Source organism: Sceloporus occidentalis, unplaced genomic scaffold, assembly GCF_023333645.1.
Source record: "Sceloporus occidentalis isolate IW3139 unplaced genomic scaffold, rSceOcc1.0.p SCAF_24, whole genome shotgun sequence".
NCBI classification, from domain to species: domain Eukaryota; kingdom Metazoa; phylum Chordata; class Lepidosauria; order Squamata; family Phrynosomatidae; genus Sceloporus; species Sceloporus occidentalis.
Genome location: NW_028317004.1, coordinates 12,829,821 through 12,850,347, shown reverse-complemented (window position 1 = coordinate 12,850,347; position 20,527 = coordinate 12,829,821). Strand labels below are relative to the sequence as shown.

The following is a 20,527-nucleotide window of genomic DNA, read 5'->3' as shown; positions in this document are numbered from 1 at the left end:
AAGCAAGTTCACCTCTGCATGACTGAAAAGACACACAGTGTTTTAGAGTAACCTAGTCAATGTCCTGACTTTAATCCCATTGAGGTGCTGTGACATGGCCCTAAAAAGGCAGTTCATGCTTGAAAACCTTCCACTGTGGCTGAACTTAAACTATTCTGCCAAGAATAGTGTGGAAAATTCCTCCACAGCAATGTAAAAGACTCATTGCCAGTTACCGCAAAGAATGTTTGTTTGGAGATGTTGCTGACAAGGGTGGCACAACCAGTTATTAGGTTTAGGGCCAATTACTTTTTCACATGGTTTCAATAAATAAAAAGAAGAAAAATAAAGCTGCATCTTGCATTTACTCACATCGTCTTTATTTCTATTAGATGATGTGAAACATTTCAATGTGACAAAAAAAAAGCAAAAATAGGGTAGGGCCAAATAGTTTTCCCACATTTTATACAACCCAGCACTCTGCTTGCTTTTTCCAAAATTTTGTTACATTGCCTGCTTACCTTTAAGTCCTAAGAAATAATTACACCCAGGTCCATCACAGAACAGTAACATAGAATTTGGCGGCAGATAAGAACCTTTTGGCCCATCCTTTGGAAACCCACCACTTTGGTGGTTAAAAACCATTGGTACCTATTAAACATAAGCCTAAATTGCTGACTAACATTCAGGATAAAAATATATATGTATCAAAAGAAAGTGATGAAAACCAGTGTGAAAGAAGGTATATAGAGAAAAATTATCAATATACTTTCCTATGTGTCGCTGGACCGGATACCCAGCTGCAACCCGTAAAACAACACTCTCCGGGTGTAGGAATTAGAACAAAGATCACTAGGGGCGCTTGTGTATACCGGTCAAACCATAAAAACAGAAAGAAACAATAATAGTGTAGTATTGTGCGCAGATGGTGACACTGTGTGTCGATGCTATGCACTCACAATATATATGTGTAATCAAGCTTCATAACCATCAAATCCTCCGGGTGGATGTTTAGCAGGTATATGTAAGGAAGCAGAAAGACAAATAGGGACCACAATGGTGTGGTATCAAACGGTTGTCTCGGTACACAAATGTAGAAAAACACTTACACTTTTCATGAAGATTCAGTGCCCATATGTATTTGGCGTTCCTCCTCTGCTTTCCTCCAACTTCTCCGGATCTGTACCAGTATACCACTGGTGTGTGTCTGTAACCCGTGGGTAGATAGAATTCAATCCACAATGTAGTGGGGTAAAATACTATTTATTTAAGGCTGGTGCCAAATTAAAATCTTAATAACAACAATCCGCAGAGGGATATATTAAAAAGCAAATAAAAATGTCCTTAAAAAGAGCTCTATAAAATCCTCAACGCGTTTCGCCAAGTGTGTGGCTTCATCAGAAGTGATTTCTATAATGATGTCTGGTTCTTTTAAATCGTACTGGGCGCCATCTTGGTTCTCCGGCGTCTGACGTCAATACGTCTGGTGTCGTCATCCTGTCTATCCCATGGAACTCGGAGGTGAGTAAACAAAGTTTTATTAGTTAGTGTATAACGTATTTTGTGTACATCCACTGATTTCGGATGTTACGGCAACGAGAGGTGCCGATCAGTAGTGATGGGCATGCATGGGGGGGTTTTAGGTGTCGCGGCAACGGTGCCGATCGGTGACAAAGTGCCCGTGTGCGGCAGTCACAAGGGCTAACGTCCGTTAGCTTACGGACGGGGCAGTCAAAGGGGCTGCCGATGCGTACGGTTTGCCTGTGCCGCATAGTGTTCTGGGGGGGGCGTGTCCCAAGATGCCGTGCGTGGGTACTAGAACAAGTAATGTGTTACACCACGAAACGATGTTCAGACGATAATGATAGATAAAGATAATAGATAAATAAAGATAGAGGTTGAAAATCGGGAGTGAGCAGAATTGCATCGATATTTTAACGTGATTGTGGTAAGTATTTGTAGAGTATGTGGTTGGACTGAGATATTTATGTTTTATTTTTTCTTTTGTTAGGAACAGGCCCTAATCTCGGGTGTCGTTTGGAGTAGGAGAATTTCTACATGGATGATGATGTCTAATATGTGTATATAATTCCCTTTGTATGAGTTATTATGTATATTCTCTAAATGGGAATAATTGATGTTATTTTAATATTTGAATCAATGTGAACTGATTTTTCAATAAAGATGGATGTTGAATGAATTTTTAATAAAATATAGTAATTTTCCTCTTATTTGAGTGGTTTATTGGGGATTATTGCTTTGTGACGATCCGTAGGGATTCATTATATATTGTTTGGTCCCTATATATTATGCCTCTTATACGTATATACTTAAATGGTGCTACACTGCTGAAATATTGTTGAAATATTACTTAAATGGATTATTAAGAGAAGTGCATTTCATACCATTACCGCAGGATTTGCTTTGTAACAGAAATATGAACATATGTAGTGAAAAGATATGGACGTATGACTTCTATAAGGACTGCATCATAGTGTTATAGTTTATCTTATGAAAATTTACATATACGTCAAGATGTCCAGCTCCATATTTAGACCACCTTTTTTAAAAGTTTTTAGTTTAAAAATCCATTCAGTTTCACGTTTGGATAAATTATCTACCGTGCTACCCCCTCTCCAGTTGGGGGGGGACCCAATCTATACCGGTAATTTTTAGGGATTCTATAGAAAATTTAGGGCACGTGTTGCAATGTCTGGGAACACTATGTTTAGTGTTCTTGTTTCTTATGTTCCCAAGGTGTTCTAATACCCTCTCTTTCATGGGTCTTATGGTTCTGCCCACATATTGTAGGCCACACCCACATTCCAACAGGTAAACTATGTTTTTCGTTAGACAGTTTATGAAATGTTTAATGGTATATGTTTGACCTGTTTTTGAGCCTATAAACTGATTTTTTTTTGGGGGGGAGGAATGTGCACATCTTACAAAAGCCGCATTTATGGAACCCTTTAGGTTTGTCTCCCATGAACATTAGGGGGTTTTTTGTTATTTGTTTTGGTAAAACGCTTGGGGCCAGTAGGGTTTTTAGTGATCCAGTTTTCTTAAAAATTATCTGTGGTCTATCGGGTATTACCGTCCCTAAAATATCATCATTTTTCAATATGTGCCAATGTTTGTCTATGATACGTTTTATCTTGTTGGCTTGAGTATTATACTGTGTAAAAAAGGCAAAACTAAAGTCCCTCTCTTTTATAGATGACCTATTTTTATTCACCAGTAGTTGCTGTCTATCTATTGCTTCTACCTGGCAGAGATTGTCGTTTAGTTTTTCTTCTGGAAAGTTTTTTTCAATGAATTTTTGTTTAATTTCATTAGCTTTAATTACAAAATCCTCTCTTTTCGTACAATTCCTTTTTACCCTCAAAAGACTTAACGACCTTTGACGGTCCTGAACCGTCAAAAAATTAAATAAGCTTAGAAAGTGATCAACGATCACTTTCTTCGCTTAAACGGCGTTGCTGTAATGCCTCGATCTCGAAGATAGGGCATAGGTACTGACTGACCAAAATGGAGGAAAAAAAAGCGCACTTCCCAAATGTGGCATTTTAAATCTCAAACACGACAAACCCATGCATGTGGGGTATCACTGCACTCAGGAGATGTTCCTGAACACATATTGGGGGGTTGTTTGACAGTGACATATACCAGCACCTGTATATCTATAACTAAAATACAATTTGTGTGAAAAAAAAAAAAAAATTACTTTTACAAAGTTTGACAAAGTGTGGTTGTATAATGGGTGCATGGAAAGGGTTAAAATAACAGCATTTGGAATACCCTGGGGTGTCTAGTTTTCAAAAATATATGGTTTGACGGGGTTAAATTGAGTTAATCGGCTTCAAAGATATTCCAAAGAGGAGATGGAAGCAGAATGACCAGATGCTAAAAGTCTGTGTTTAAAACCTGAATTACGCATGCCCCAAAAGTAGCCTTTTACCAGCCAAACAATCTCACAAACCCATGCATGTGGGGTATCGCTGTACTCAGGAGATGTTGCTGAACACATATTGGGGGGGTGTTTGACAGTGACATATACCAGGACCTGTATATTTATTACTAAATTACAATTTGTGTGAAAAAAATAAATAAAAATTACTATTACAAAGTTTGACAAAGTGTGGTTGTATAATTGGTGCATGGAAAGGGTTAAAATAACAGCATTTGAAATACCTTGGGGTGTCTAGTTTTCAAAAATATATGGTTTGACGGGGTTAAATTGAGTTAACCGGCTTCAAAGATGTTCCAAAGAGGAGATGGAGGCAGACTGACCAGATTTGTTAAAAAAGGTTTGGAAATCATAAAACGCTGCTTGTACTTATTGCCCTATAAAAAACAGCAAAAAAACATAAAAACATTGGGTATTTCTAAACTCAGGACAAGTAGTAGTATCTATTTAGCTAGTTTTTTTTACTTGCTTTTTTAGGCGAGTAAAAGATTTTTCAAATAAAAGTCATAAAATGTGTTTTTTTCAATTTTTCACCATGTTTTTTTTTTTATGGTAAATAAGATATGATCAAAATAATGGTATCTGAAGAAAGCCCATCTTGTCCTGAAAAAAACAATATATAACTTATGTGGATACACTAAATGGGTGAGGAGAAAATTACAGCTGAACACAAGCACTGCAAAAGTGTTAAAACAGCCTCGGTCCCACAGGGTACAAAAAGAAAAAATGAGCTCGGTCCTTAAGGGGTTAACATAGATGGAAATCCTAAAATCTCCAACTGTTATTGTTTATACAGCAATTAAGAAATTTCAGGGGAGGGGGGTGGTTGGGCTGCTTTACTGTGAATATTATTGCTTGCTGAAAGGTCTTGGTTTCCTAAGTACTGTTGTACTGATCTACCATTTGTTTGATAGTCTAAGCAAGTGGAAACCATAAACTCTTTGTGATGGGATATTAATATGGAAATCAAAGTCATTTTCTATATAAAGCCTCTATGTAGCCGATGGAGTCCAATACATAAATACCAGCCCCAACCCATTACTTAACTTTGCTTCACTGAACTAGTCAGGCTTGCCAGTTGGCCAACAGCAGGAGGAGCGTGCCGAGTGGCTGGCTGGAAGTACAACAGTTTGCTTGAATATGAGAGTGAGCGTTAACCCTCCCCTGGCTATGGCACAGGCTTACACAACTTTTTTTGGAGCTATGCTTACATGTGTATTGTGAGCTGGTGACCCCAACTACAGAAACAGTTACTTTGTGCATTCCAATACAACATTATGCCCATCCTACAGACTCCCCATCACAGTCATGAAGTAGCAGCTAACGCTCTGTCATTGCAAACAACACACTGTGTTGGGTGCACCGTTGCAAAGATTTATATAGAAGGAGGGTGGTGACACTAGCAGGGTGGGCTCCATAGATACCACTAGCTTGCCAACCAGTTGGAGACCCTTGTTGTTGGTGTTGCAGGGTACTTTCCTCTATTGTTGATATCCAGTGTCTTATTTTGGATTTCCCACTGACCAAGCTTTTTGTTCACACCAATCCTGCTACCAAAAAAAGGATGTATTTTCAATAAGCACCAAGACAAAAAATACACAGAGACTATAACAAAGTTTCATTAAAAAACAAACTTATGACCATGAATGATTTTAGAAAGGGAAATTAACTATGTTGATGACAATTCTGGAATTGAATTTTCACATGAAATTGCTAAAACGCATATTCATAAAAATATTCTAGTTTCTGTAAGCTTCAGCATCCAGATACCAAAGATACAGAGCATCCACAGTCTAAGCTCGATCTATGCATAACTCATCATGGTGGGACCAACAGTTCCATGGCATTAAACTGCTCTAAAATAGTCTCAAAGTGATTTCTTCCTTTGAAGGATGTTATTTTACAGTCTTGCTAAGGTTGGAAAATCCAACACCAACACAGGTCAGAAGTACTTTCTCTGCTCCTTTACGCTCTTCAAATGCTTTGCTTTCAATCTTAAACATGATCTGGAAAAAACTCCTCAAATGGCGCAAAAACTCAATCCTGCCAAACAAAAAACAGAACAGTTAAGTTACACAGCCCAAACAAATTGGCACTCTTTTTTTCTCACCCTGAGAGATACTCGCAATGTACCCATTTCAGAATTCTGACTTCTGTAGCATTTATATTTATTGTAACATATACGCGAAGGTCTGCAATTACTTCAGTGGTTATGCGTGAAAGCATTAAGCAATTAATTCAGACAATGACAAAAGGCAAAATAATGCTGCGTTGAAGTATTTGTATTTAGGGATGCGTAGACTTACTCAATGTGCCCTGGGACCACTGACAAAGTGGCTAACAGCAAATATGTATACATCACAAATGTTTTCTAAACAAGCATTTGTTAATCATGTAAAAAAAAAAAATTTTATATATATATATATATATATATATATATATATATATATATATATATATATCCCTAAATCCACAATGCATCTTTAAAGTTACTGATTAAACCAGGAAGCACTCTCTATGAATAACTGTCCAACATTTTGTATATTTTATACATTTTATTTTGGAAGACTTATTTATTTATTATAATTATTGATTATAAGATCATATCTTGTGTATCATAGTAACATTTTCATGTAGTATATAATTTCTAAGGCTGAGTACTAGCTATGTATAGATATGTTGCACACGTCATTGGTCTAATGCACCCACATTTTTATCATAATCAAGGAACAAGCGATCACAAAGCATCAGATCTGACACATCCATTGGACTCGCTCACTGCCTTTTCCAACGAGCTGGAGAAAGATTGGTATATGGTACCATATGGTGTCAACCTCTTGATGGCACCACCATTCTTCAGTTATCACAGTACTGTACCCTTTTACATACACAGCACCGGTACCATGATAACCGAAAAAGGGCAGTTCAGAATCAATTCAGAGCTTCTGTTCCAAGGCGCAAAATTGTTAGAACTGTCTCTGGTACATGTGAACAGTTTACAAAAATATATCTGTGTAAAGATGCCATATCACAAATTAAGCAACATAGAAAATATTTATTACAAGTACTGCAACGGTCTGGGCATACTGTTAGGCTGCGGTACGAGATAAGAAAGATCTCATTGGAGGCAGCTGGAGGCTCTAACTACCTCAGAGACCAACCATAAGAGCACGACAACAAGATCTGCAGTGTTAAAAACAAAACAAAAACAAAGCAATGATAATAAAAATTATATCACTTACGTATATGGAGACAGAGGTCCAAGTAGGACTTTAGAAACATCCTGCTGCCCAAGCGTCATGAGGAGTAGGGCCAAGCTCTGATTTGTTGAATCCACACAACCTCCCTATGATCACAGATACATGAATGAGTAAACGTTGCCAAAGGTACATTATTATTATTGTTGTTTTATATAGCACTACAAATTCCATAGCGCTGTAACATGGGATATGCCATCCCTACCTCATAACACGCACAAACACGGCTTATAAGACAATAGCACAGAAACATCATAGCAGTATACATGGAGGAACATGTCACAGAAGGGCTAACATTTAAATATAACTTTCTGCTCCATATATTTGATAAGTGTTCCCCCATCTATGCCCCTTTTGTCTCCCCTGGTGAGAATTAAAAGGTCTGTCATGAAAATAAATTCCATTTTGTTATTTTCTACATATGCATTGTTAGACTGTATGTCCCCAACTTTAAAACAAACTTCCCCTGCTCCCCATTTCCTTTGATAGGAACACATATCCCAATCTAAGCACATATATTAATCTACACAGAATTCCTGGTCTCAAAGACCAGACACACGCAAACCTGTTCTGATGGATGATTCAATGTCAAACCATGGTTTTCCATATGATTAATTTGAATGTTGCGTCTGAGCATTAGATTGCAAGCTCTTCAAAACAGACATCTTCACCAGTTGGCAAAGCTACAAGTGCTGCAGTGGCATTCATTAAGCAGAAGTGATCCAATTCTAATTCTGTTTTACCAAAATAAAAAACCTTACCTTGGTTTTACCAAATCACCATTTACACTTGACCATGCTGGAAAAGATAAAGCGTACCACCTCCAGCCCTGTCCCACAGTTAAAAACCCTCACTGTGTCACCTCTCTGTTAGTACCCTATTACTTTCTGGGCAAACTGCCGTAATGGTATTTATTAACTGAAACCAAATACATGCAGAGGTGACACCACACAGACAAAAACAAAAAAAATAAACGTCAACCGAGTTTTTCCAAGGATGCCTTAGGAAATCCCGTCTAGAGTTTTAAGTGTTAATGCACATTATTATTCCTTATTCGGTGAAAATGGAAACATTGGCACTTTTACCGCTGAGCCTGATGAAACGTCGGCATAGCAGTGAGCTTGCCCATGCTGGCCCCCAGTCCCAGTCCTAATTTGAGACTTTGGACAGCTGAGCTTTGTGCAGCAACAGTTAAGCACACTATACCCGCAGAGATGGAAATCATTCAAGGAGGATTACCTTAATGAGTACACTCGAGCAGGACTCATACTTCCAACCAGATTTCACTGGCACTTGGAGGAATACAATACATTGGTATATTATCTCTGACCATAGCCAGTGAAACATTCGATTCTAGTAATCCTAATCTTTTATAAGGCTACATGTAGTTACCATTTCACGAGCAAAAAAATCCACAAAAGCAGAAAATTAACCCAATCGAAATCAAAATTTGTACAAACTCCTTAATGATGGAAACATCAAAAAGGAAATAACGAACGGGAACTGAAGAATGAGAATTATATATTTAGCTATATCTTAATTTCTAACATGAAAAACACGGTGCACTGAATAAGTAATTAACTAACTAGTAATTATGTAAATAGGCAATGAAACTGTGGCACAGCATCAGTTACAGAACCTCTGTGATCCTCTGCCAGGGACCTACAGGTCATTTACTTAGGTTGGCCAGAGACTTACCAATAAACTGCATTTGTTTTCCCGTAATCCCCTTTCATTACCGCTACCCAACAGGTAATGCTGAAGATCTTTCGGTGTTATGGAAAAGCCAGGTGGTCAAACACATCTGTTGTCTCAAAGCCTAAACATACACTACTAATGTTTTGCTAAAAAAAGTAAAGTCCCTCTTTACCTTTTTTTTGTTTTGTTAAAAGTCATGTGATATAACATATTACCGCCAGGTTTCACATTTTTTTTCAACACACTGGAACGATAAAGCCAGAAAAAAAACAAATTTTGTTTTTCTTTAATGCTGGCAAACGTAGCTACAGGCCATGTTCTGGAACAAGAATCGGGGCCGGTGTCCAAGCACAGTCAGTACAAAGAAGATTGTGCAACAGAGATATTCGGAGTCTGATCTAGACACTCCTCTGCCTGTGTGAAACTGAGGAGCAACACTAAAACTGCTTCTAAACCCACCGATCCTGCTAAACAAATGTAACGTGTACTAGTCATACACAAGCAACATTCAGTTTAGGTTTCCAACCGGTAACACAACACTGCCCACATATCAATAACATACCGATCCCCATCTGACAGCTAAACACGTGAAAGATCAATTGCTGCTGCTTTCCATCTCCCGGCGTCATGGGGAGGCCAAGAGAACGACAGTTAAAGGAACTGTCACGTCCCCTTTAATCACTCCATAAGGTGTCTGCGTAATGGGAGCGGCAGTGCTGCTTGGATCCATCCAAAGACCAGAGGTGCTCCCCACCAGAAATTTACTTTAATTGTGTTGACTCTATTAACTAAAATGTCATAGGAAATCTCTGGGGACTGGTCCATCTAGATTACCAACCTCTACAATGGAAGCGCGCAATAAACGATGTATGCGTAAAACTGTAAGAGCCTTACTCTATAGATTTCTTCCAGGAGAAGTTTTGCACATTCCTTTCCCAGATCTTCAGGAAGCACAGTGCTACCCTGGCCCTGGGGCTTGGATGAGACTTCAGCACTCAGAAAACAGCCTTCATTAGTTTCTGCCACAAGAGACAGCCCAAACCCCGGAGATCTGAAGGTTAAAAACAAAAAAAATTACAATTATTTTTTAATCCAGACATGCACATCCGGTGCAAGTGCTATAAATGATTACCCCTTGTCTAAAAGGTACTGCTCAATCAGAAAATATCAAAGTTATGCCCACATTTGGTAAACTTAATAACTAAATGCCTCCTCGATTTATATAGTTTCCAGCTGCAGAAGTGGATGCCCTGAGATGGGTTTAGTGACCAACGATGCGGGAGTTTTTATTGTGAACTTTTAAATGTTTGGACAGTACAAAAAAAACCAAAAAACCACATACTAGAAAGTGTGAGCTCTCCCGGGCAAAAAAAAATAAAAATGGGTGAAATGCTATAATCTATAGGGATTATTTACTAAATGGCGAGTCGATGGGCAAGGTGCATTTACATGAAAAAATTTATTTCACTACATTAACCCATTCTAAGATTATATAATTCCAAAAAGCCTTGGATTTTTTCTTTACTGTATGCGTCAGTTCCCACAACGTGAGGCAGTCCTGTGCTCTGGTAAACACCACATTAACCATAAAGACTGCACTGCCATCGGTTACTATAGATTTTTAGGCTGCTATTTTCATGAAGAGGGGTTAACTATTCAGGGGGAGTTGCTAGATTGGGACCTTCATAATGTATAGGTAATGCAATTTATGGATTGTGTCCCTACAGCAACTCATCACATGCCTTGCCGGAGCACTTACTTTGTGGCGCTTCTCTTTTAGTCTTTCGGTCACACGGCACAGTCACAGTATACAGTGTAACTAAATATAAATATTGACACTGCTGATACCTTGTGTGCTTTGTGTTTGTCAAGTATTCTAATTGTGAAGGTGTCTTTCTTTTTAAAGGGACTATTTCACTGCAGGGAAGCCTCATGGAGACAAGACTACCATATAAATAGCTCCCCCGATCTCACGCTATTTGCTTACAATGGCGTGGAAGGGTGCTTCCTTTGAATCCAAATGCATATAAGGATTCACAAGAATAACCTCGACATATTCGCTCTCCTTTAGCATCCCCGGGTATTGACATTAGAAAAGATGCACTTGGCAGGATACGTGGTTCTCACTACAAGCTAGATCCAATTCTGGCTGGCACAAGATTCACATGGGCTCCAACACGTACATACCACACAGAAAGCTCTTTGATTTCAGGGCTTCAATCAAAGCCCACGCCAAGATGTTTAGGCAGAAGAACAGACGCTGGAAACATTTTACGCGTATTCTTCGTTTTTGAGACTGTATAGAACATTAGACTCCAGCACTTCAAAGTTTGTTTTTGGCCAGCAGGTGGTACTACATCTCCCTTCAATGGGCTGGCAATGCTAATCCATCAATTTAAGATGTTTTCTATTAAATTGATTCTGTGATGCAATCAGAGGATATAACATGCTGGTCATTTAAAGAACCCCCCGTTTTTGTAGAATACTTACTTCCCTGAATTTGCCCCCTTTAAATGATCTGTGTAGATATAAATGTCTGGGAGAAATCGATTCAAGACGCTTCTTGCAGACTCCACTATTCTATTACCAATTTGTGGAGAAACTCGGACCGAGTACCTGCGAGGTTTGAGTCAAGGAACTTTTACCAGACAGCTTCATATCACCATGATACAGGATAAGATTCTAACATATAAAGGCAATGGGTAAATAAATTGGATATTGCCATATTGGCCCCACACATTGAGTAGACAACATGAGGATCTTGGACTATGTTTCGGACAGTTTTATTAAAAGGTACCAGGGCCTTTTGTGGACGCCTTGTGTAAAGGAACAGGACGGTTTCACATGAATACAATCAGAAACCAGACACTTTTTAATCTTATAGAGGTCTTATGCAGAATACACGTTTTTATCTAGCTGCATTACAAGACACTTTAGCAAAGATTTCCTGCAGGGAATATGTGATCGTCAGGACTATTTGTATTCTAGCCTACAAAAGGTTTACTGATCACTCCTATATTTACTTGAAGACTAGTGGAGCTTACTTAGTCTGCAATTTAGTTCTTGGGCTAGGATAAAAATCATATCAGATGACATGATGACAGTGTGTTTACGGATTTCTGCCATCCTGGCAAGGGTTAGACTGCATGAACCTAGCCAGAAGGACTGGCAAGGGACCGACTAGAAAACAGTGACATTTCTTTTTTTTTTTTTTTATCATCAAGAACCTAAGTCTTTTTTTCCACTAAACAGCAAGAAAAAAAAAACCTCAATGGTTGCTTCAGTACAGTGTGTGAACTCTCAGCACTGCCAAGTAAATTAACAGTGTATTTATAACTGTTTCTTAAAAAGGAACACTCCAGTGCCCAATACACTTTAAGTACTCTAAAAAATATATATTGTCAATATGTAAATAATTTTAAAAAAAGCACAATTACCTTGGGAAAATACTACAGGGCACCATTGTACAATATCGCCCCAGTTTTCAAAGCAGCCCATCATTGTCAGGACAGCCCTCCTATTGAAATCAATAGGAGTATTTTCTCGTTAGATCCATTGGAACCCCTGTGCAATCCAGCACTAGAAGGGGAAGAGCAAGCAAAAGGATACGCTATACCTCTGATGCGCTTTATTTTTCCAGGATCAGTCAGATGAACAGGCCTTAGAACTTTTTTGACTGGACAAAAAAACAAGACCTCGCCTCCTCCACCTGGAGGCATACCTCTCTTAACTATCTGGAAGATAAAAAGGGCTTAGTGATATATTTCACTGGCACATGCTGGAAAGAACACATGTACACACATTAAAATACTGCAAGACTGCTGGGTCTTACCTTCAATTCAAAGTGTTCACCATCAACACCAAACTTTTTCAGTAGAGGAATGGCTGTCGCTTTTAATGTATCCACCTAGAAAAAGAAATAAAGCACAATAGAAAGTATTTTTACCCTTTCTGAAAATAGATAGTGCTTTTAAGATTAGTGTAACCATTTTATAACGTAGGTCAAATAAGTATTTTGGGGACAGCAAATTGAGATTACCCCCATCCCTTAGTGTTAGTTTAGGCTTACTATCAATATAATTTAATTATAGTAGTTTCATTTTGATGGGAAATCATGCTTAATTGTAAGCATCTTATTTGCGATTTATGTTTCAACAAAACCCAGATACTCACTGAAGGGTCCACTTGATCATTTGTGACTCCACGTAGGGTTATTCTTAATGGGTTCTTCATAAAAGGAGCAAGAGAGAGCAGACTCTCCACGTAGTACCCAATGGAGCGTTGGATGTTACAGTCATGTTCGAGCGTCCCACCATAGAGAAGGCCAGGCTGGTAGTACAAGGATGTGCCTAAGGAACACACGGGTGTACAAAAAAAAAAAAAAAAAAACAACCAGGATTGGCAACCCATCTTTTTTTTCCTTTAATGCTCCCAATGCAAAAACACTCATTCCTTTTGTGTACACTTACCACTATGCAATAGATAAACTATGCAACACCCCCAGGGCATGACAGTTATAGCAGAATTATGTGAGGCATAAACCAATGCAAATAATCTAAGGCAAACTTTCAACAACTGTATATATATATATATATAAATATTTATTTTGCACATGAGCAATACTGTAAAAGGCACAGTAATTGTTTCAAACTGGGATTAATAAGCATTTCATAACCAAAGCATAGCTACAAGCCAACAAAGGTGTTAATAGGAATAGACAAAAAAAAAAAAAAAAAGAAAGCAATACAATACTTATATATTTTATATCCATTGTAAAAAAAAAAAAAAGAAAAGTATAACATTTCTCACCAGCAAGTATGTGTGATTAAGGGAATGAGTACGAGTATATGAATGAATGTGTGTGTGATAGCATGTCATAGGGAGGCTGTAATCACACTCCTATCATGCCCAGGTTCCAGCATGTACTGGCTGCCTGGGCATGATAGGAGTGTGATTGCTGTTAGCAATTATACACACATACACACACCGTATTTGCTCGATTATAAGACTTTTTTTTCCAGAGCAAATGCTCTGAAAAATACCCCTCGTCTTCTAATCGGGGTCGTCTTATAAGCAGACCTCAAATAGAGGTCTGACTATGAGACTAAAGATCCAGATCCCCTGCACCGCTGCAGGGGACCTGGATCCTTCTGTCTCCCCCCCACCCCACACACACTTACCAGTGCTTCGAATTTCCTGCTGTATACCGGGGCAGCGGGTTGACGTCCACGCGATCCGCGTAAACAACTTCCGCTGCAGCCGGATGGAGGTGTGGCTAGCAGCGGGGGTTGTCTGCGTCCATCGCCCAGACCTTCCCCGACTGTCTGATCTCTGACAGTCGGGGAAGGTCTGCGCGATGGATGCAGACAACCCCCGCTGCTAGCCACACCTCCTTCCGGCTGCAGCGGAAGGAAGACTGCTGCCCCGGTATACAGCAGGAAATTGGAAGCACCGGTAAGTGTGTGTGTGGGGGGGGGTGTTAAATGGGGGCATAGGGCATTTCTGGAGGCAGAGTGCTCTATGAAATGCCTTTTAACCCCCTGAACGCCTCTCTGCCTCCTGAAATGCCTTATACCTCCCTATATGCCACTCTGCCCCATAATATGCCTTTTAACCCCCTAAATGCCAGAGTGGCATATAGGGGTATAAGGCATTTCTGGAGGCAGAGTGGCACATAGGGGGTTAAAAGGCATATCATGGGGCACAGTGGCATATAGAGGGTTAAAAGGCATATCATGGGCCACAGTGCCATATTAGAGTGGCAAGCCTGGGGGCAGATGTGCGTAACTGGGGGGCAGGTTGGAAAATACAAGGAAATAAAAACAAAAAAATATTTTTCTCAATCATAGCTTTTATTAAAAAACGTAATAGTTTACATGAATTAACATTTACTGGTAAAACTTTTTTCCTATAGGGTCGTCTTATATTCAGGCTTTTTCTTTTTTTCCCAAATTAATATTCAGATTTTGGGGAGTCTCATAATCGAGCAAATACGGTATATATTAATATTGTTATTGAAATTTTTCTGTCCAATTTTGGTGTGGTAACCCACTTTTATATATAATTGCTATCAGCAATCACACTCCTATCATGCTAAGTCAGCCAGTACATGCTGGAATCTGAGTATTTTGAGAATCTGATTTTTTGTTTTTTATTAAATTTTCAATGCTTCCCTAAAAAAAAAAAAAAAAAAAAAAAAAAAAGGTATTAACTGACTAAAGACTCCAACATCTTATGAAGACGTAGAAGACTAGATTATACGGAACCCTAGGCGTAGTGTACTGTGAATTGCATATGTGCCAGATTAAAAATAACTGTTCCCTTCTTGATTATACAAACAAGTGCTAAATTTAGCCATTTCATTTTGAAAATCCCTTGATATTTGTTTTCTGGGTGCATCACCAAAGCCTATAACCATTGAGTGTCAGTCTGGCAATCTTTGTAAAATCCAGAATACATCCCCGCTTGTCAGATGCGCATATGCAGCCTGGTCAAAAACAGACTTATATGAAACGGGGTCTAACAAAACCCTCTGATTTCCATTTGTGCATGCGATTAGCTGCATGGGGAAATGCATTCTCCGGAATACTCCATGCATTTGCAACAGGGATCACATGTAAATTTAAAGTAAAATTTGAGCTATCGTATGTATTAAAGTGCATAAAGTGCTGATTGTTGTTGATTGGCTCAGGCAGCCATTGTAAGGGTGGGGTGAGGGGAGAAAACTTCAGGACAGAAAAATTAATAACATAATGCTGGCTTTGCCACAGGTTGCTTCCAGCCTTTATGATGTGATCTTCAACTATTGCCAAAACAATTGCACTGATTGCCAAACAAAAAGCACATTAAAACGAAACGCTGTTGGTGCCAATTTATCTATAAGAATCAGAAGGTAGAATCCCTTAACAAATTATAGATGAAGAACAGGTAAAAAGACAATGGGTAAAACTAGCGCCATATTTATAAAGATCAACTCCGGAGCAAAGGTTAGAAAAAAGCATTATACTGTCACATTATCCAACAAATGTTCCTACATTCAGTGATTTGATGGGCTCTAGATATCATTTGCTCATTGACACTACAGACCTTCGACCACGCAGAGCAAAAAGATGTACCTGGCAAGGCAGAATTTGACTTACAGTATCTCACAGAAGTACACCCCTGACATTTTTGTAAATATTTTATTATATCTTTTCATGTGACAACATCTGCTACAATGTAACGTAGTGAGTGTACAGCCTGTGTAACAGTATAAATTTGCTGTCCCCTCAAAATAACGCAACACACAGCCATTAATGTTTAAACCTTGGCAACAAAAGTGAGTATACCGCTAAGTGGAAATGTCCAAATTGGGCATTTCCCCTCCCTGGTGTCATGTGACTCGTTAGTGTTACAAGGTCTCAGGTGTGAATGGGGAGCAGGAGTGTTACATTTGTTGTTATTGCTCTCACACTCTCTCATACTGGTCACTGGAAGTCCAACATGGCACCTCATGGTCGACAAAAGAAGTTGAGTGCACGTGAGGCTGTCTTTGGGAAATTGATGTATGACTGCTGCCAGCACTGATGCATAGGTTGATGGGGTGGGTCAGCCTGTCAGTGCTCAGACCATACACCGGACACTGCAACAAATTGGTCTGCATGGCTGTCGTCCCAGAAGGACGCCTCTTCTAAAGATGATGCACAAGGAAGCCCGCAGACGGTTTGCTGAAGACAAGCAGACTCAGGACATGGATTACTGGAACCATGTCCTGTGGCCTGATGAGACCAAGATACTTGTTTGGTTCAGATAGTGTCAAGCATGTGTGTGGCGGCAACCAGGAGTACAAAGACAAGTATGTCTAGCCTACAGTCAAGCATGGTAGTGGGAGTGTCATGGTCTGGGTCTGCATGAGTGTTGCTGGCACTGGGGAGCTACAGTTCATTGAGGGAACCATGAATGCCCTCCCTTCGGAGACTGGGCCGCAGGGCAGTAATCCAACATAACGACTCCAAACACCTCCAAGATGACCACTGCCTTCTTAAAGAAGCCGAGGGTAAAGATGATGGACTGGCCAAGCATATCTCCAGACCTAAACCCTATTGAGCATCTGCGGGGCATCCTAAAACGGAAGATGGGAGAGCGCAAGGTCTCTAACATCAACAAAATATATTGTGGTGGCCACACAAAATATTGACACTTTGGGCCCAATTTGGACATTTCAACTATACATGAGAACAGGTAGGCCATTTGAAGAAACCAACAAAAGATCTCCTCTAATCCTCCTCCATGGATTGGCGGGGAGAGAGATCACAATCGCCCAATCAGATTGGCACCTTAGTACCAATTGCAAATGAAAAGTTAAGTAACTGGTATTTGTGCATCTTTCATAAAGGTCTTTGTGTAACATAGTTTGAATGCCGTGTCAAATCTCTAGCGGCATTTAATGTACTCACCTCCAGCACTGGAATACTTTCCTGCCAACCAGTGGCAAGAATTATGGACTACTGTGGAGGGCAGCCGCTGCTGCCACGCAGCCTCTTCTCTGTCAGGTAAGTGCTTTACTTTTATTTATCTTTTTTCATTTTTTTGGAAAAATGCACATTATAAAGTACTCACAGAGTAGGTTAACATACACTCTTGTTTAGAGAAAATGTCCCTTAAAAAACAAAAAAAAAAACTAGAGATCTTACAGAAGCTGAACTACATGCTCATTTACAGGTGGTGTTCCAATTAGGCAAATATAACTGCACTCTTAGCACTCAATCATATTCTTTCCTCTGAAGAGTTACATTTTTTTTTTAAAAACGACTTTAAAAAAAACAAACAAAAAAAACCAGCATCAGTTTATATATCAACAACCTATCAGAACCTGCTCAGATGACAGTTCTTGGCAAAAAATACAAATGATAAATAATTGTAAGCATTATTTCTATTAAAGGTTTTGGCAGTGAAACATGTTTCCAAACTTATAGAAACACACCACAGTATGAAAATGGTACCTTAACGAGATACCGAGACACTAAAGCCAACATATGCACTTTCATGCATTTGAGAGCAGAGTGTCCCCTCTAAATGAGCACTTTCCCCATTTACCAATGCATTGAGGGATTCTGCCCTCTTTCCCTGTAGTCTAGCTTCTTGGTTTGCAGATGTGTTTGCGAAATATGTGCTTTACTCTCTGCCACCTCGCAAGAGAATTTCAGCAGGTCAAGACCCTTCCAATACAACTCCCACCGGAGTGAAAGTCAGATCTCGGAGAGGGTGGTGCATGGCAGCCCTGGAGCTGCAGCTTCACCCAGCAAATGAATGATTTAATATGCATTTTATTTATTTATTTATTTTTTTACGAGGTTGCCTATGAACCTCTCCCATGAAACACTTGATTGTTACAATAATGTACCAGACTGGCATGACATACTGCAGCAATCAGGGAGGAAAGTAGCCAAGACTTCTATCTGTCATACGGCTAATCTACGCGACTCTAAACGGGAAAGAACTCCTACTGCACAAAAACACAAAGAAAGGAGGAAAGGCATGAATTCCAAGCCAAATCTGCAAACGGCTCCGTAACAAGCACCAAGGCATCAGAATCCTGGGTGTGGTTGATAGTTCCTGCACAAGCCTTTTGGAAGAACATAGTGGGGTGGGACTAATAGTAGAACGCAAGCAAATGCTGGAAGGCCAGATCAGGCCTGCAGATTAAGAAAACTTTAAGTAAACAATGTATCATTACACCTGCAAAGACTGGACTTTTAAAAAGAAATCACTTACCAGTTTCATTGATTTCTATCTTTGTCCCATTGGTGATTTTGTCCATCAGTCTGATAAAGCTTGCTTCAAAGTCTGTAATGATGTGACAAGTCGAATAAATATTATCAGCAAAGGGCACGCCATCAATATTTTATTAAAATACCCCAAAGGTGCCATAAAACTAACAGCTATGGACATTCACAAGCTATTTATGGCAGGTGCAAATGAAGCATAATTCAGCGCAGGCTTCAAATGTTTGTTCCAGCATGATCATAAAACACTACAGAAGGTATATCCAAGAGACACTGTTTCATCCAGAGCTCATTTATTAAAGTTATTCTTTATGGCTCTTCAAAAAAACCATCCACAGCACTACATGAAACAAGTGTATACATTGTTATTTTACTGTGAAATATAGTGATATTTTATAAATGATGATGATGATACAATTCCAAGGGTATAGAACAACTATTGTTTTATATAGCGCCATAAGATTCCACAGTGCTGTACACAGGGTAGAAAGGACATAATTAGTATATAACATCAGATGACATACATCCCTTTTTCATCATGAAAAGTGTAGAAATAAAATATAAAACTGGTGTTTCAAATTATTACACGTTGGCGATTACTGACGATTGCTAAATCTCCATCTTAAAGATAACACCTGGAGGGTAACAAATGTTGCTTTAAGTAGGAACTGTCTAAATAAATATTCTTCTGTGTATTTTAAATTCGCATGTGCCTTATTTACACAGAAGCCATTAATGTCGCACTAAAATATTGACTGTCAAAATTTGGGACCAGTCGATGGTTCCTAAAATCAGAGCACTTCACGGCATCCTGTGTCCAACACGTCAAAAGCAGAACGTTAATTAAACCCCTTGTGATGAACAACCCCTCCTCATCTGCACGATGAACTTCTATGGAATGAGAAGCATGATAGCCAACAGCCGATTAAAAATAACCAAATGCACATGAAGGGACAAACACTGCAATCTCACCAGCTGCCAACTAGTGCGGCTTGTGACGGCTCATGTTTTTCCTTTTTTTCCCCCCACGAAAAAGGTAACAAATCAAATGTCAACGTATATTATTTTCCTGTAACTCACGGATCAAAATCCATTGTACTGCGCTACGGAATATGATGGAGCTATATTAAAACTACAAATAACAATAATGGCAGATACATTGTGGAGGGAGCCCACACATTTACATTTAATAGCACACAGTAAGTCATTTAAATAAAAACCTGCAGTATAAGAGCAATGTGTTTGGAATACGTATCTACTGCAATTACTTTAACACAAGCAACAGGCAGATTAAAGGGGTGTGCCGTATCAGATTATGTTAATCAAGACCGATCGGTATATGAGGTATAATAGCACGACACCAAATACCGTGTATGGGCTCGGTGAACACGCAGCACCCCCATAAACGACTGCCATTATATACGAATCCACATTACCCCTAATCCCAGGGCTTTCGTCTTTCACTCGGATCTTCTGGATTTTTACCGGCCTCCCGCTAAGGGTGGACAAAACGATCCTCTGCCTGAAGAAGTTACAGCCCTCGAAGGCGAGGCAGTGCCCGTGGCTTGCCATGCCTCTGCCGCTCGCAAAAAGCCTCTTCTTGGACCCAGATCAACAGCAGCTGCCAGAGAGCAACACACAAGCAGCACACGTGGTTTGGAACGGGAAGTCGGATGGAACATTCAGCCTGCAGGTTCGGAGGTCATGCGAAAAGGGTGGAGTGGAAACACAGAGGAAAGGCGTGCTTGTTTTTTTTTTTCCTCTCGATCTTTATTGACAACATTACTTAACAAAACATACAACAGGTTTACCACGGTGGGATTTAGTTTAGTTTTTCTTTTCAGTTAATGAGGGCCTCGTCG

The 20,527-nt window shown here is 39.4% G+C and overlaps 1 protein-coding gene across 1 annotated transcript; it reads right to left on the bottom strand.

Annotated features, from left to right (window-relative positions):
- Positions 1-5,841: 5,841 nt before the first annotated feature.
- Positions 5,842-20,237, bottom strand: LOC149300643 (RNA 3'-terminal phosphate cyclase-like protein). Its single transcript, XM_089485198.1, has 9 exons — positions 20,102-20,237; positions 18,655-18,726; positions 13,075-13,250; positions 12,734-12,808; positions 12,511-12,635; positions 11,392-11,517; positions 9,796-9,952; positions 7,189-7,292; positions 5,842-5,989 (listed from the first exon to the last, which is right to left on the bottom strand). The coding sequence occupies exons 1-9, from the start codon at positions 20,235-20,237 to the stop codon at positions 5,842-5,844; spliced, it is 1,119 nt and encodes a 372-aa protein (XP_089341324.1).
- Positions 20,238-20,527: the final 290 nt, after the last annotated feature.